General features: G+C 45.5%; 1 protein-coding gene across 1 annotated transcript; it reads left to right on the top strand.

The window, feature by feature from the left end:
- Positions 1 to 251: 251 nt before the first annotated feature.
- Positions 252 to 12,811, top strand: ZNF605 (zinc finger protein 605). The gene is made up of 7 exons (XM_028133631.2): positions 252 to 457; positions 1,422 to 1,535; positions 3,381 to 3,557; positions 7,851 to 7,971; positions 8,212 to 8,304; positions 9,402 to 12,545; positions 12,641 to 12,811. The coding sequence occupies exons 3-6, from the start codon at positions 3,543 to 3,545 to the stop codon at positions 11,057 to 11,059; spliced, it is 1,887 nt and encodes a 628-aa protein (XP_027989432.2). The 5' UTR covers positions 252 to 457; positions 1,422 to 1,535; positions 3,381 to 3,542; the 3' UTR covers positions 11,060 to 12,545; positions 12,641 to 12,811.
- Positions 12,812 to 14,218: the final 1,407 nt, after the last annotated feature.

Here is a 14,218-nt window from a genome sequence, read left to right as displayed (position 1 = left end):
CAGAACCCACAACAAGGACCGGGAAGAGTTCTCGGGCGAACGCTCAGCCAACTGAACCAAACTGACTAGGGCCGCTCACACGTTTCAATCCGCAGCACCGGCTCCACCCAGCTCTGAACCACGCACCCGGGCAGCTACCAAGGGGCTTCAAACCCCGAACCTGTCAATCCTGCAAGCAGGTCGCAGAGCCCTCTGGGAAGTGTAGTTCTGAAGCGAGCGGAATTCCGGGAAATGTAGTTCTGCGCAGACACTTCCGCCTTCGGGAGGTGTCAGTGGGGTGCTGAGGCCTCAAGGGGCGAGGCTTTGTGAGGCGGCGACGGGACCGGGAGGTTGTGGCCTGGGGCGGCCTCCGTGACCGCCCCGTCCCTCGGCGACCCTGGCCCGCGCACGAACGGCCCCGGAGCCGGTGCTGGGCAGGCCCGGAGAACGGCCCTGCGGCGCGGCGGTTCCCATCCAGGTGGGTGGGGACCGCGGGGCTGCGGGAAGGGAGGGAGCGGGGTGCGGCGCGTTAGGGGACCGGGTCTGTAGGAGTGGGTTCGGGGCGGCGAGAGTGTGCGGCCGGACGGAGACGTGGGGCTCAACGGGGCCCGCCTGCGGCGGCGGGTGCTGAGGGACTGGGAGGAGACCGGGGAGTGGTTAACCGGGGACATTTGAGGATTAAATCCGTGAATGTCAGTAACTTGAGCTTGGCCGGGGTGCGTGGTTGTGAGGCCACCGCAGGGAATTAACTGGCTGACGGTGCCTCTGGGGTGAATCTCTGGGAGCGGCTCTGTGGGAGTCCTTAGACGGGGTGGCAGTTGTCGGGGCTCCGAGGCAGCAGGGGGTGAGGGAGGGGGACGGAGGGGGAGGGGCCCTCCCTGTACCGAGCAGCTTGGAGGGTCTCCCTGGGCATCTTGGGAAGAGGTGCTTTTGCATGTTGCTGTCAGCTCTCCCAGGACTTTTGTCCAGGAGAGACCCGCCTTCCAGCCCCACACCCTTCACACTGGACTGAAAAGAGCCCAGCTTCCGCCCTAAACGGTTTGGCTCAGTGGATGGAGCGTCAGCCTGCGGACTGAAAGGTCCCGTGTTCGATTCCGGTCAAGGACATGTACATTGGTTGCAGGCACATCCCCAGTAGGAGGTGTGCCGGAGGCAACTAATCAATGTTTCTCTCTCATCGATGTTTCCAACTCTTTATCCCTCTCTCTTCCTCTCTGTAAAAAGTCAATAATTTTTTTTTTAAAGAGTCCAGCTTCCCTGGGCGAAGCCTGGGCTTCCGCAGGTGTAACAGTCTCCTTGCTCCCTTTATTTGCTGGAAAGAGGCCCACTGGCCTGCCCACTGTTTTCAGTCTGCCTGTGGCAGGTTTGCTAGGAAAGGTGGAAATTGTCCCCCCTGTATCCGAGTTTACCAGGCCCTGAATTTACTGGACATTTCCCTCCAGGTGTATTCTTAGGAAGGACATAGCCCTGTGCCACCCGTGCCATGCAGTCCTTCTCTGATCCCAGATCTGGCTGGATGGAAGTGACTTGGTCCAGACAGTGAAGAAAGTTACAGTGTAAGTGTTTTGATGCATCAAAATGTATATTTTTGTTTATCATGCTTTTTTAAAGTCTTGGTTTGTCCCAATAATTCCCTCTAAGGTGATATATGTTATGTAGTTTGTGATCTTTCAAAAGTGTTAAAAATAGTGGTTGCATCCAGTTATCTGGTTGGCATGTTAGGGAAATAATTAAAATCATCACCTGCCAACCCAGAAAAGTCTCCAAAAAAGTAGAAGAGAAAGAAAAGTTTTATTATTGAATAACAGTTAAACCAGAATGCAATGAGCATTGCAAGCAGTCTGCTGAAGAGATCGTAGAGAAGGGGAGAGAGCTCACCCTTTTTTGTACAACCCATCACACACACACACACACACACACACACACACACACACGTTCTCTAGAAAAAGATCATTTGTCACACACAGTCCATCCTAGATTTACCTGGCGACTGGAATGGCCATCATTGGTAGCTAGCTGCCTTTATCCAAAGAAAAAACTAAACTTTTCATATCTTTATGACATTCCCCTTGGAGCCCGGTGTGGAAGTCCGCCATTTAGGCTCCTGCCCTCCCCAGAGACTGGGAGATGGCCACCCTTCCTGGAGGGTTTCAAAGAGATGGCCTTCCAGGTCCTTACGAAACACATTCTTGGGTTGTTAAACTGGGCAAAGCTTATTTAGCTTTAGAAAGATTAACATACATCTCACAGGGGCAGAGAAAGAATCTACAATGACAGGTTTTCTAAAGTAAATGCTCTCTGAAGAGGGGTTGGGAAGTCTCCCTTTTTTACATGCGGGAGAATTAGTTTTTCATTTTTAACTTAAATTTGCTCTTACAGATGTTTAAGCCCATATTCCCCTAGAGGTGTTAGCTACTCTCCGTACAAGCTCTGGTAATTTGCAGCAGGGGAGAGCTGAGGCCAGGCCTTTGCAGAGAGGGGAGGGACCCTGTAGAACCACTGGTCATCTGAGTCCCATCAACTCTCCAAGCAGCTCCTCGGGTCAGGGTCAGGGGCCCTTAGAAAGAAGCCCTGGGGAACTGAGAGGAGGTCAGAGATGAGTAAACCCCCAAGGGCAGCTGAGCAGCCCTTGCCATTTGCATGGTTTTTTGTTCACCTGGAGTTTGATCTGCCTCGATGACGCCTAGAAACCTGTCGGGCTGTTCCTGAGGGAACAGGTGGGCCGTATCTGCCCCAGTGTGCGCCCAGAAAGAAGCAACATTACAGGTTTCCTTCGGCCTCTTGCTGCCTTCTGCTCTAGGCGGTCACACATACTGTGTGCCGTCAGCTTCACCTCCGCCTGTCTCCCCCGTGGTCTCTCTTCCTGTTGCTGTTTCTGTTGGTTCCTCTGATCTATGCATTCCTCTTGTTCCATGGCTGAATTTGGAGTAGAGAGCCAGCACCCCAGGCTGCTTCACCATCTTGATCTAAAAGCCAGTTCTGTTTAACAACCTGCCCAGAAATGAGTTGCATTTTACACTGTGGCACCTGTGCAAGTAATTTGATTTAAGTGCCCCTAGGAAATGTTGCAGAAGGAGGAGCCAAGATTGTATGTTCAGGCTTTGCTGAGGTCTCTGCAGAGAGTTCTGGGGTGTATGTGTGTGATGGGGAAGGGGAAGTGGGGGGGGGGTGTCCAGGTGTGTATGGTTGAACCAGGCGAGTGGCTTCCATCTGGCATTTCCAGGTGGGAGCCAGGGCTGCAAAGGGCAGTGCCAGGCTCAGCTGAGACCTGCCAGTGGCTCACATTCCGTCCTGCTTCTGATTCGAGTGCAGCAAACACTTGTCTGAGATCCCAGTGAGAGAGAACCGAGATTCAGGTTCCCAAATTAATTACACCATTTAAAATAAAATTCCCACTGCAGCTCCAGGCCATGGCTCTCAGGAACAAGATGACTCGGGTGAGGTAAGGAAGGAGAGGCCTCGGGACTGCAGGTGCCGTTTTCAGCTCTTGACCAGAGGCTGTTTCCAGAGCGTCAGGACAGAGAGAAGGCCCAGAACAGCAGAATTCCCCAAAGCAGCAGAAAATGATCATGTCACAGGTGAGTTATGTGTTTATTCTCCAGAAGTGTTTTCTGTGGGTGTGATGGGCTTAGAGGAATCTTTACAAGCAATAGGACAGGTATACATACATTTAGATCCTAACCATAGAAAACAGTATAAACTTGGGAAGGATGTTGTTATGCAAAGAGCTGAGGTTCAAGAAGGCCTCAGTGTATTGCTTGCTGGTTCCAAAGAAATAACCCAGAGGACTGGCTGTGAAAGACACGAGTTTATTAGGACGTATGAGCGCCCCGGTGAAGTCCCTCAGCACAGGCTTTTTCAGTACAGGGTTCTGCACGGTACAGAAAACAAAGCAAACAGGGTAACAAGTCCTGCAGGCAGGATGGACGTGCTTGCGTGCTCGCATGCAAGCGGTGTGAGATCAAAACGCCAGCTGTTAAAATCCAGGCTCACATCCGAGAAGCTTCTTTCTGGTCGTTCCTTGACTGCGGAGCTGGCCAGGCTCTCCCAGGGTCCTACAATGCACTTACAAACGGCCCTCGTTGCATTTCCACGGCGGGTAGGAGCCTGCATACCACACAGATGTCAAAGAAGCACAAGTGGGTGTAGAATCATACAAAAGTCTTCAAGTTGGAACAAGATGTACAAGAAATAGGTCCCTCACGGTTAGAGATGAGCTGCAAGCTTTCCTCAGCCGTTCCCAGAAGCCGGGCAGACAGGGCAGCAGGAACAGTTACAAAAGGCAAAGCACTTACTGGGTAGGAGCAAGCGTTCCCTGAGGATTACATGTGGAGGAAACGCGTCGACAGCTGTTTATGTCGCTGATATGAGTCCCTAGTTGCGAGCGAAGGTGCAGAACACAGGCATTTAGAGGACGGCAGCAGCGGGCCTGGAGGACAGGCTGCCTGCCTGTCTTCTACGTTTAGCACAGAACCTGAACCACGGGCAGAAGTGGCCCTTCATTAGGAAACCTTCAGGTGGCCCCACAATAATCGCTCATCGGAAACGTTTTTGCTTCTGTTGGCGAAAGCTGGGCACGAGGGTGTCCGCCTTCAGCCCTGTTTCCTCAGTTTCTTGACTCGAGAAGCAGACTGTCATGTCCCTTCGCTTTTCAAAGCCACTCCTACCCACTGAGCAAACTTCCCTCTTTCTCTTTCCCTCCTTTCATTCCTTTCTTTTAAAAATTCTGTTGTTTAAACTAATGTACAGTTACACTGACTTTTCTCCTTTTTTTTTTTTCATACATGTTTGTTGATTTCAGAGAGGGAGAGAGAGAGAAACATCGTGAGAGAGAATCATTGATTGACTCCTCCTGCACGCCCCTCCTGGGGATCAAGCCCACAACCTAGGCATGTGCCCCGACTGGGAATCGAACTATGACCTCCTGGTTCATAGGTTGACTCTCCACATCTGAGCCACACCAGTCAGGCTCCCCTTTCTTGATGTAGTTATGTCAGGAGCTCAGCTGAGCTGAGGGAGCCCAGCTGCCAGGCATCAGAGTAGCCAGTTAAAGCAACTGCCAAGCCTTAGCCTGTATTACTCAGTGGTTAGAGCATCAGCCCTCGGTTAGATTCTGGTCAAGGGCATGTACTTTGGTTGCAGGCTTGATCCCCAGCCCTGGTTGGGATGTGTGCGAAGGTAACCAATCAATGTGTTTCACATCGATGTTTCTCTCTCTCTCTCTCTCTCTCTCTCTCTCTCTCTCTCTCGTCTCTCCCCCTCCCTCTCACTCTCTCTAAAAATCAATAAAAGAGCCCTAACCAGTTTGGCTCAGTGGATAGAACGCTGGCCTGTGGACTGAAGGGTCCCAGGTTTGATTCCGGTCAAGGGCATGTACCTTGGTTGCGGGCACATCCCCAGTGGGGGGTGTGCAGGAGGCGGCTGATCAATGTTTCTCTCTCATCGGTGTTTCTAACTCTCTATCCTCGGTGAGGATAAACAAACCAACAAATAAATGAATAAAAATAAAGTAACGGCCAAAATGAAAGTAACTGAGCCTCTAGTCATATACTGCGATGGTGCAGCCAGAATCACCGAGAAGACACCTGCCCCCCATCCATTCCTACAGCACACAGGTGAGTCAGCACAAACCTGGGGTTGTCCCTCTTCTCCCGGAGCCTAGAACAAGCTCCAGCAGTTTTGTGGTCTGGGGTCAGGAGGAGAGGGAAGTGAAAGGGCTGGGAGTAAGACAGTACTGGGTACTGAACCTCCTAGTTCAGCGGTCGGCAAACTGCGGCTCACGAGCCACATGCGGCTCTTTGGCCCCTTGAGTGTGGCTCTTCCACAAAATACCACGGCCTGGCGAGTCTATTTTGAAGAAGTGGCGTTAGAAGAAGTTTTAAGTTTAAAAAATTTGGCTCTCAAAAGAAATTTCAATCATTGTACTGTTGATATTTGGCTCTGTTGACTAATGAGTTTGCCCACCACTGGTCTAGTTCATAGGTCGACACTCAAACCATTGAGCCACGCCAGCTGGGTGAGGAGGTCATGGTTTGATTCCCAGGTTTCGGGCTCAATCCCTAGTGGGGGCCATGCAGGAGGCAGATGCTTTCTCAGATAAGTGATTTGCAAATATTTTCTCCCTGTTTTTGCTGCGTTTTTCTTTTTCTTTTTTTTTTTTTTACCAGTCTTTCACAGAGAAAAAGTAATTTAAATTTTGAAAAAAACAACAATTTAGTAAATTTTTTCTTAAATTGATTGTGTGTTTGGTGTGTACATAAAAACTCCTTGCCAAACCCAAGTCACACAGGTTTTCTCCTGTGTTATCCCTAGAAGCTTTATGGTTTTAGGTTTTACCTTTAGGTCTGTGATCCATGTTGAGTTAATTTTTAAATACAGCATGAGGTATGTGTTGAGGTTTATTCTTTTGCTTACAGGTATACAGTTGTTCTAGCTCCGTTTATTGAAAAGACTTCTTTCTCTGTGGAAATGCTTTAGGACCTTTTCCAAAAATCTATTGAAAATAATTAGGTGTATGCTCCACAAGTTAAGTACAAGGATGATCATCCCAGCATTATTAATAATAGCAAAAAACAAACAAACCCAGAAATAAACTAAATATCCAACAAAAAAATCAATTGAGCATATTTGTCGGTGTCCATCTCACGGCTCTCTATTCTGTTCCATTCATCCACGCATGTACTCTTTCACGGTACTACCTTGTTCTAGCTACTGTGGCTTTAAGAGGAAGTCTTAAAATCAGGTCATGTGAGTCCTGCACCATTTTCTTTTTCCAATTCCTTTTTGCTGCACTAGTTCCTTTGCCTTTTGTCCGAATGCCCTGTATATCCTTGTTTCATGGCCTCTGTAACACCTTACTACCTGTGACCCAAAAAGACAAAATATCTGAGAATATGATTTTTTTTCTTACTCATCTTTATGTTTCTGACACCTGTTACAGTTCTGGGAACCTTAAGTGCTCAATATCTGTGTTCTAGACGATATCTAAAGAGCTAGCTAGGTGTTCCTACTGGGGAGCAGAATCACCCCAGGGGAAGGAGAGTATTTCAGATACGCAGATGGGATTTGTGTTTGAGTGACTGAGAAATGGTCCTGTCATTTAGCAGATAGCGGCCAGGCTTGCTGAAGGGCTCCCACTGTGTGGGGCATTTGCACTCAGCTAAGAATTGTTCCCAAGTACCAGTGGCACCTTCTTTGAGAAACATAGCACTTATTTAAATACAACCTATTTCAGTTTCTTATTCAGTGGATAGATGAATGCGTTCATAATGATAGATATTTTAATAACATTTTTATCTCTCTCTCAGGGTATAATGCAAGATTAGGGTATTATATTAGTTGACCATTGCTCTGTAACAAATTACCCCCAAACCTTATTGGCTGAAAACACAAGATTTTAACTCACAGTTTCTGTGGGTTAGGAATCTACCAGCTGCTGACCCATTGGATTCTGTAATCAAGATGTTGAGAAGGGCTGTGGTCCTCTCCAGGTGCAATAGGGGGATGATCCCCTTTCACACTCACTCACGTGGGTGTGAGCAGGCCTCAGCCTCATGGGCTTCTGCACAGGAATGCCTCTCAGCATGGCAGCTGCATTCTGCCCAAGAGAGCCAGAGAGGGTTTCCAAGATGGAAGTGCATTCTTCTATAAGCTGATCTTGGAGGTGACATCCTGTCACTTCTGCCCTGTTCTATTCAGTGGCAGTGCGTCAGTAAGCCCAGCCCGTGTTCAAGAGGAGAGGACTACCCAGATGCATGAATACCAGGAGTTAGAGGTCAGTGGGGCCCACTGAGAGGCTGCCTACCTCTATAGAGAAGCCTGTATTCTATATGAGAATCAGTTCAGCTTTAACAGGGATTATGCTTTTCTAGGTATCATTTGAGGATGTGGCTGTGGATTTCACGTTGGAGGAGTGGCAGCTACTAAATCATATCCAAAAGAACTTGTACAGAGACGTGATGTTGGAGAACTACAGCAATCTAGTGTTCTTGGGTAAGAACATTCTTATGTAATACAGTGTGTGCCCAATAACGGTAGGGCCTCTAACATTTTACTGATTTTGGGTTTAAGTTCCAGACGTCAATGATTCTTTGATTTCTATACCCAACTGGAATATTTTTATTCACTTGCTTTTTTATTTTTTTGTAGCCTTTGTAGTAAAATATTCTTCACATTTAAGAGTCCCTTAGCTCAAGCAACTGTGTCCAAGTCCTCTGTGTTTCCAACTAATAGGTCATGAAATTATCAAACCTGATGCAGTTTTGAAGCTGGAGCAAGAAGAGCCCTGGAAAATAAATGAAGAAATTCTAAATCACAACTTCTCAGGTGAGAGATAATCCAGTGTATGGCATATGGTGAAGGTTACATCTCAGGTTTTTGAAGAAAGTTTGCTACTCTTGAAATGTTATGTATAAAACTGTTTAAAGTCCTTAGGTCTTTAGAGTTGACTCAGAACTGTTGACATAGTTCTGCATGACTTTTAACGTGCCCTAGATTCTGGTCTCCACGTCAGGATGTGTCCTCTTTGGGTGGAGTTGATGATGAAATACACCTATCTTACCCACATTCGTAGCCAGTCATTTCGGCCCTTGCTTCCATGGATAAGGCTCTTCCAGCCTCCTCGTTCTCCATTTCCTTCTCTCCTGCACCAGAGGCAGGTTTCTCTCTTCCTCTTTAGGAATTTGTAGGTTTTCCTCATTTTAGGTGACATTGATTACATTTGAGTTTCCTTTATTATTTTTCTTTTCTTGCACGGAAGGGTTGCAGGTTCCAATTCCTGGTAAAGGGCATGTACTTGGGTTGCAGGTTTGATCCCTGACCCTAGTCACGGGGTGTATGGGAGGCAACCACATCAATCTCTCTCTCTCTCTCTCTCTCTCTCTCTCTCTCTCTCTCTCTCCCTTTTGACCCCCCACCCCCTCATTCCCTCCCTTTCACTATCTCTAAAAATAAAATGGGAAAAATATCCTCAGGTAAGGATTAACAAAACAAAAAAAAATTTTTTAACCACTCCAGTATTTGATTAGAAGTTGCTTGTCTTTTTTATCTCATGATCACTGTTCCTTGAGTATATGTCATCTTTTCTTATTTAAAAGTTTGTGTTTATATAAAGGTAGTTTTTAAAGTCTGTTTTCATTTTTGTTAAAAATTTTAATGCCTAATAAGTAGACAATGTATTTGGGAAATTTTTTTTTTTTTTACTAGGATCCTAGGCTCCATTTCAGAAGTTTTAATTAATAAACATAATCATTGGGGGATTTACACAGTATGGTTCACTTTTTCATTTTTAGAAGAACTCTGGTTAGATAATAATCTCAAAATGTGGCACCACAATAATCAAGACAAGCTTAAAAATATGGAGAAAGGCCATCAATATGTTTTGGGGAAAATATTTCATTCAAACATTAACTTTGTTCATTTAGGAATGAGACTCCATAAATGTGGCACAAGTGAAAAAAGTTTGAATCATCCTTTTGATTTTCTTATTCAAAAAAATAACTGTGGAAGAAAGAAACTTGAGCTTAATAAGAAATTGTTATTCTATATCAAAACTGACAGAACCTTTGGTGGAATAAAATACTGTGACTGCAATAAATGTAGAAAGGCCTGCAACCAAGAGTCATGGTTCATTACAAACCAGACAACACACAGAGGAGTCTATTTATGCATGGAATGTGGTAAAGTTTTTAACAAGAAGTCACAGCTTATTATACATCAAAGAACTCACACGGGAGAGAAGCCCTATGGATGCAGTGAATGTGGGAAAGCCTTCTCTCAAAAGTCACTGCTCACTATTCATCAAAGGACTCATTCAGGAGAAAAACCATATGGATGTGGTGAATGTCCAAAAGCTTTCAGTAGGAAGTCACTGCTCATTTTACATCAAAGAACTCATACAGGAGAGAAGCCCTATGGATGCAGCGAGTGTGGAAAAGCCTTCAGCAGGAAGTCACAGCTTAAAAGACATCAAGTAACCCATACAATAGAGAAACCCTACAGCTGTAGTGACTGCGGGAAATCTTTCTCCCAGAAATTAAAGCTCATTACACATCAGAGAACACACACGGGAGAGAAACCCTATAAATGTGGCGACTGTGGCAAAGCCTTCTTTTGGAAGTCACAGCTCATTACTCATCAAAGGACTCACACAGGGAAGAAACCTTATGCGTGTAGTGAGTGTAAAAAAGCATTCAGCAGGAACTCACTCCTGATCAGGCATCAGAGGATTCACACAGGAGAGAAGCCCTATGAATGCAGTGAATGTGGTGAAGCCTTCATCAGAAAACCACAGCTTATCAGACACCAAATAACTCACACAGGAGAGAAGAACTGTCCGTGTAGCCACTGTGGAGAAGCCTTCTTTAAGAAGTCAGAGTTACTAAGACATCAAAAGCTCCATTTGGGAGAGAAACCCTATGGGTGTGTTGAATGTGGGAAAACCTTCTTCGGGAAGTCACAGCTTCTCACACATCAGCGGACTCACACTGGAGAGAAACCTTTTGAATGCAGTGAATGTGGGAAAGCCTTCACCCAGAAGTCAAGCCTGATATCCCATCAGAGAACTCATACAGGCGAGAAACCCTATGAATGCAGTGAATGTGGGAAAACCTTCAGTGAGAAATCAAGTCTCATTCATCATCAGAGAACCCATACTGGGGAAAAGCCCTTTGAATGTAGTGAATGTAGGAAAGCCTTTGCCTGGAAGCCACAGCTTCTTCGGCATCAAAGAATCCATACAGGGGAGAAACCCTATGCATGCAATGAATGTGGGAAAGCCTTTGTTCAGAAAGTACAACTCATTAAACATCAGAGAAATCATACAGGAGAGAAAACGTATGTATGCAGTGATTGTGCAAAAGCTTTCTTTGAGAAGGCACAGCTAATTATACATCAGAGAATTCATACAGGAGAGAGGCCCTATAAATGTGGTGAATGTGGAAAGTCTTTCACTAGAAAGTCACACCTTATGAGGCATCAGAGAATTCACACAGGTGATAAATACTATGGGTGCAACGAATGTGAGACTACCTTCAAGAGGAAGTCACAGCTCATGATCCATCAGAGGAATCATGTAATATAGAAACCACGTGAGAGCAGTGAGTGTGTAAAGGCTGCTAGCAGGTGTCATGCCTCTTAATACTTCTGAGGATACACACAGGAAAGAAACCCTGTCATTGCAGTGACTGTTGGGAAAAAAATTTTATTGTGAAGGCATGTGTCACGAAGAAGAATTCAGAAAGAGATTTTTTAAAAAGTAGACAACGTAAGAAAGTCTTCTCCCAGAATACACAACTTATTACACATTGATATCTCATCTATCAATAACAGAAACTTTTGGTCAAAAGTGAAAGCTTGTTAAATATTTAGAAGTCCTAAATAGGTCATAACGAGTGAGAGGAAGATTTCATTCAGGGTAACATACGTACTAGAGAATGTGTACATAAGGGAAATACTGAGTATTAGAGATTTCATAGGCAGAAGTAGTCCTAATAGTTTGAAGAATTTTATAAGCATCATACTATTGAAATAATTCAGTAATGAAGTAGAACTCAGTGCAGAGCTGACAACAGTTCCCACCGGCCAGAGTGGAAACAACTTTTAACACATGGGCTTCAGGTCGAATTCCTGGAAGACTGTTGCCTTAGTAGTGGTGGTAATTAACCTAGATTAAAAGCTACTTTGGACCCACAATGTCTGGCATGCAGAAAGGCAGGAAACTGTGACTTGTAACCAATAGAAAAATAATCAGTAGAGACATAGAAAAGACTGTGGTTAGAAGTGGTTAGAATCAGTAGACATGGATGTTTATATAGCTATTATAAAGCAGAGGAAAACACGAATTTGATGAAACTTGAAGTGGAAGATATATTTTTAAAAGCCGGATGGTGCTTCGCAGGGTGAGGATTTCTTAAAAATATATATATATGTGGGTGGAATTAAGAACAGATTAGACATAGAAGAAGAAAATAATGAACTTGAATAGTAAGAATAAAAACTACCCAAATGATGCACACAGAGAAAAAAGAGAGAAGGGAATGGGGGGTCCATTACAGTGGTATGAAATACATATAATTGGAGTTTCAGAAGGAAAGAGAGAAGAGGCAAAAGAGTATTTGAATAAGTAATGGCTGAAAAATTTCCACATATGCTGAAAAGTGTAACTCCACATATTCAAGAAGCTCAAAGAACACAAAACAGAAGAAACAAAGAAAATCATGCCAATGGACATCATGTCACCTTGATGAAAACCAGTGAGAACAACAGTAAAGCAAGTGAAGAAAAAAAGCCAAAGAATGACAGCACACTTCCGACTAAAGACAGTGGAGAACCATTTGTAAATTACTGAGAGGGGATAAAAATCCTGCAACCTAGAGTTTACCTATTAAAAGCATCTTTCAAAAATGAAAGCAAAAAGCTTTTTCAGGAAAGCAAAAAGAGAATTCATCACCAGCACACCTGCCTTCAGGAAACATTAAAGTTATTTTGGGGCAGCAGGAAAATAACAGTACGTGGAAATTTGGATCTCCAGGATGAGAGGAGGAGTTCTAGAAATGGCAAATATATAGGTAAATATAAAAGATATTTTTCTCATTTAAAAAATAATAATAGCCCTGCTTACAGCAAAGCAATGACAATGTGTTTTGCGTTGTGATCTACTTAGAAGTAAAGTGTATGGACAGACTGCATCGTCTGAGTCAGAAACCCGTTTCCTCCAGGCCCAGGACGGTTGTGTTTGTTGCAGCTGCACAGAAGATGCATGGTGACGTTCCGGTGATGGTTTCTCTGTCGCAGTGCTGTGTGATCTATGTATGATAATAAAGTGATTTCCACCGTCAGGATTCTCTCTGCCCCCTTACTTGCCATAGAGCGGAGGGAAAGGCCATGTTTGGGCATGAGCGAGTTCCATACATTTATCCTCTTGTGCACTGTGTGTGTGTGAAGCAGACTGTGTCAAGCGGTGTCTGAGATCTGGGACCAGCCGTGCTCTCCGTGTGAGAATGGGGTAAACAGCTGAAATGGGGTCAGGCTGCTGTTCCCTGCAGCAGAGGCACAGTCTCTGCTCCCACTGACAGCGCACCTGGGGGCGGGGCTACACCGGCTCAGACCTGTTGCTGACACTTGTCTCCGTGCTGTATTTGAAGAGAAAACCTCTGTGCCCATATGTTTACTGAGTACACTGTTTGGTAAGTCGATACCAGTGCGATCAATAGGAACAATAAAGTCTGCCTTCCATTCCAGCTCGATTTCCCAAACCTAATCTGAACTCCCACCAGTTCCCAAAACATTATGATCAGCTACACCTAAAACATCAAGTGAAAAGCACATCTCAATTCAGGTGTTGTTGGCTGTGTTGAGTTAATGAGCCACCTAGTCCTTTGCTCACCTGGTTGGGGTCTGATGTCTGCACAGAGGGAAAAAGGCTGCTTTTCTGCAAACTAAACATCACGGGGGGTGGGGGGGGCCTAATCCTCTGAGGCTTAACAGAGTAAAAAACTCAGCTTAGCCATTCCAAGAACATAGTTTCCAAAAAAAGTAGAGCGGAGACACAGTGTGTTAAGGTTTACCCACATCTACCCTGTGCTTCTGCAGAAGAGGGTCTGGTAGGACTGTGGACAGTTGCAAGTTGGAAATGCCAACGATGTCACCAAACCAAATCCTTGTTACACAGACTGGCAATGTCTTGCCAAAGATCACATAGTGGCAGTGCCAGGCCTGATTCCACGTCGGCGTATCCAGTGCTCTGCCCAAGGGACACACCGGTACCCTTGGCTTCCTTTCCCATCTCACTGCCTCCCAGCCCACTACCTACCGCAAGCACAGCGAGGCTCCTGCTTTCATTAGTGCCTGAGTGAGGGTGTTCAATGGCACGCTTTTGCATTGTTGAGGGTTTCCCATGGAAGGAACGAGAAATCACTAACTCTGCCATTCGATATGCAGTGGCACCTCTGGGAGGGGAGGGGCGCTTGTGCTACGTGAGCTCTGTGCTTCGTGCTTTTTTGTGTGTTTAGCTCATCACTAACTACAAGGTATTTTGATATACCAAGGTCACTCAGCTCCCAGGTGGCGGAGTTGGCTTGGAACCCCTCTATCTCCCTAGAAATGAAGACAGATATTTACGATACTATTCATTATTCTGTGTTCATCCCTGTTTAAAACAGCCCAGGTAGCCCAAAATCCCTACATTTACGTTATTTCACCGACTAAAGTCAACAATGGCTGAGGGTTTGAAAACGTCAGG

The sequence above is a fragment of the Eptesicus fuscus genome, chromosome 23 (genome assembly GCF_027574615.1).
Source record: "Eptesicus fuscus isolate TK198812 chromosome 23, DD_ASM_mEF_20220401, whole genome shotgun sequence".
Taxonomy (NCBI): domain Eukaryota; kingdom Metazoa; phylum Chordata; class Mammalia; order Chiroptera; family Vespertilionidae; genus Eptesicus; species Eptesicus fuscus.
Note: the sequence above shows the minus strand (reverse complement) of the source record. Positions and strands in the feature narration are given on the sequence as shown.

Bases quoted from the DNA above. Each gene is read 5' to 3' on its own strand.
- ZNF605 (XM_028133631.2), top strand. The intron at 7,972-8,211 runs GTAAGAACATTC...TCCAACTAATAG, and splicing joins CAGCAATCTAGTGTTCTTGG to GTCATGAAATTATCAAACCT. The intron at 8,305-9,401 runs GTGAGAGATAAT...TTGTTCATTTAG, and splicing joins TCTAAATCACAACTTCTCAG to GAATGAGACTCCATAAATGT.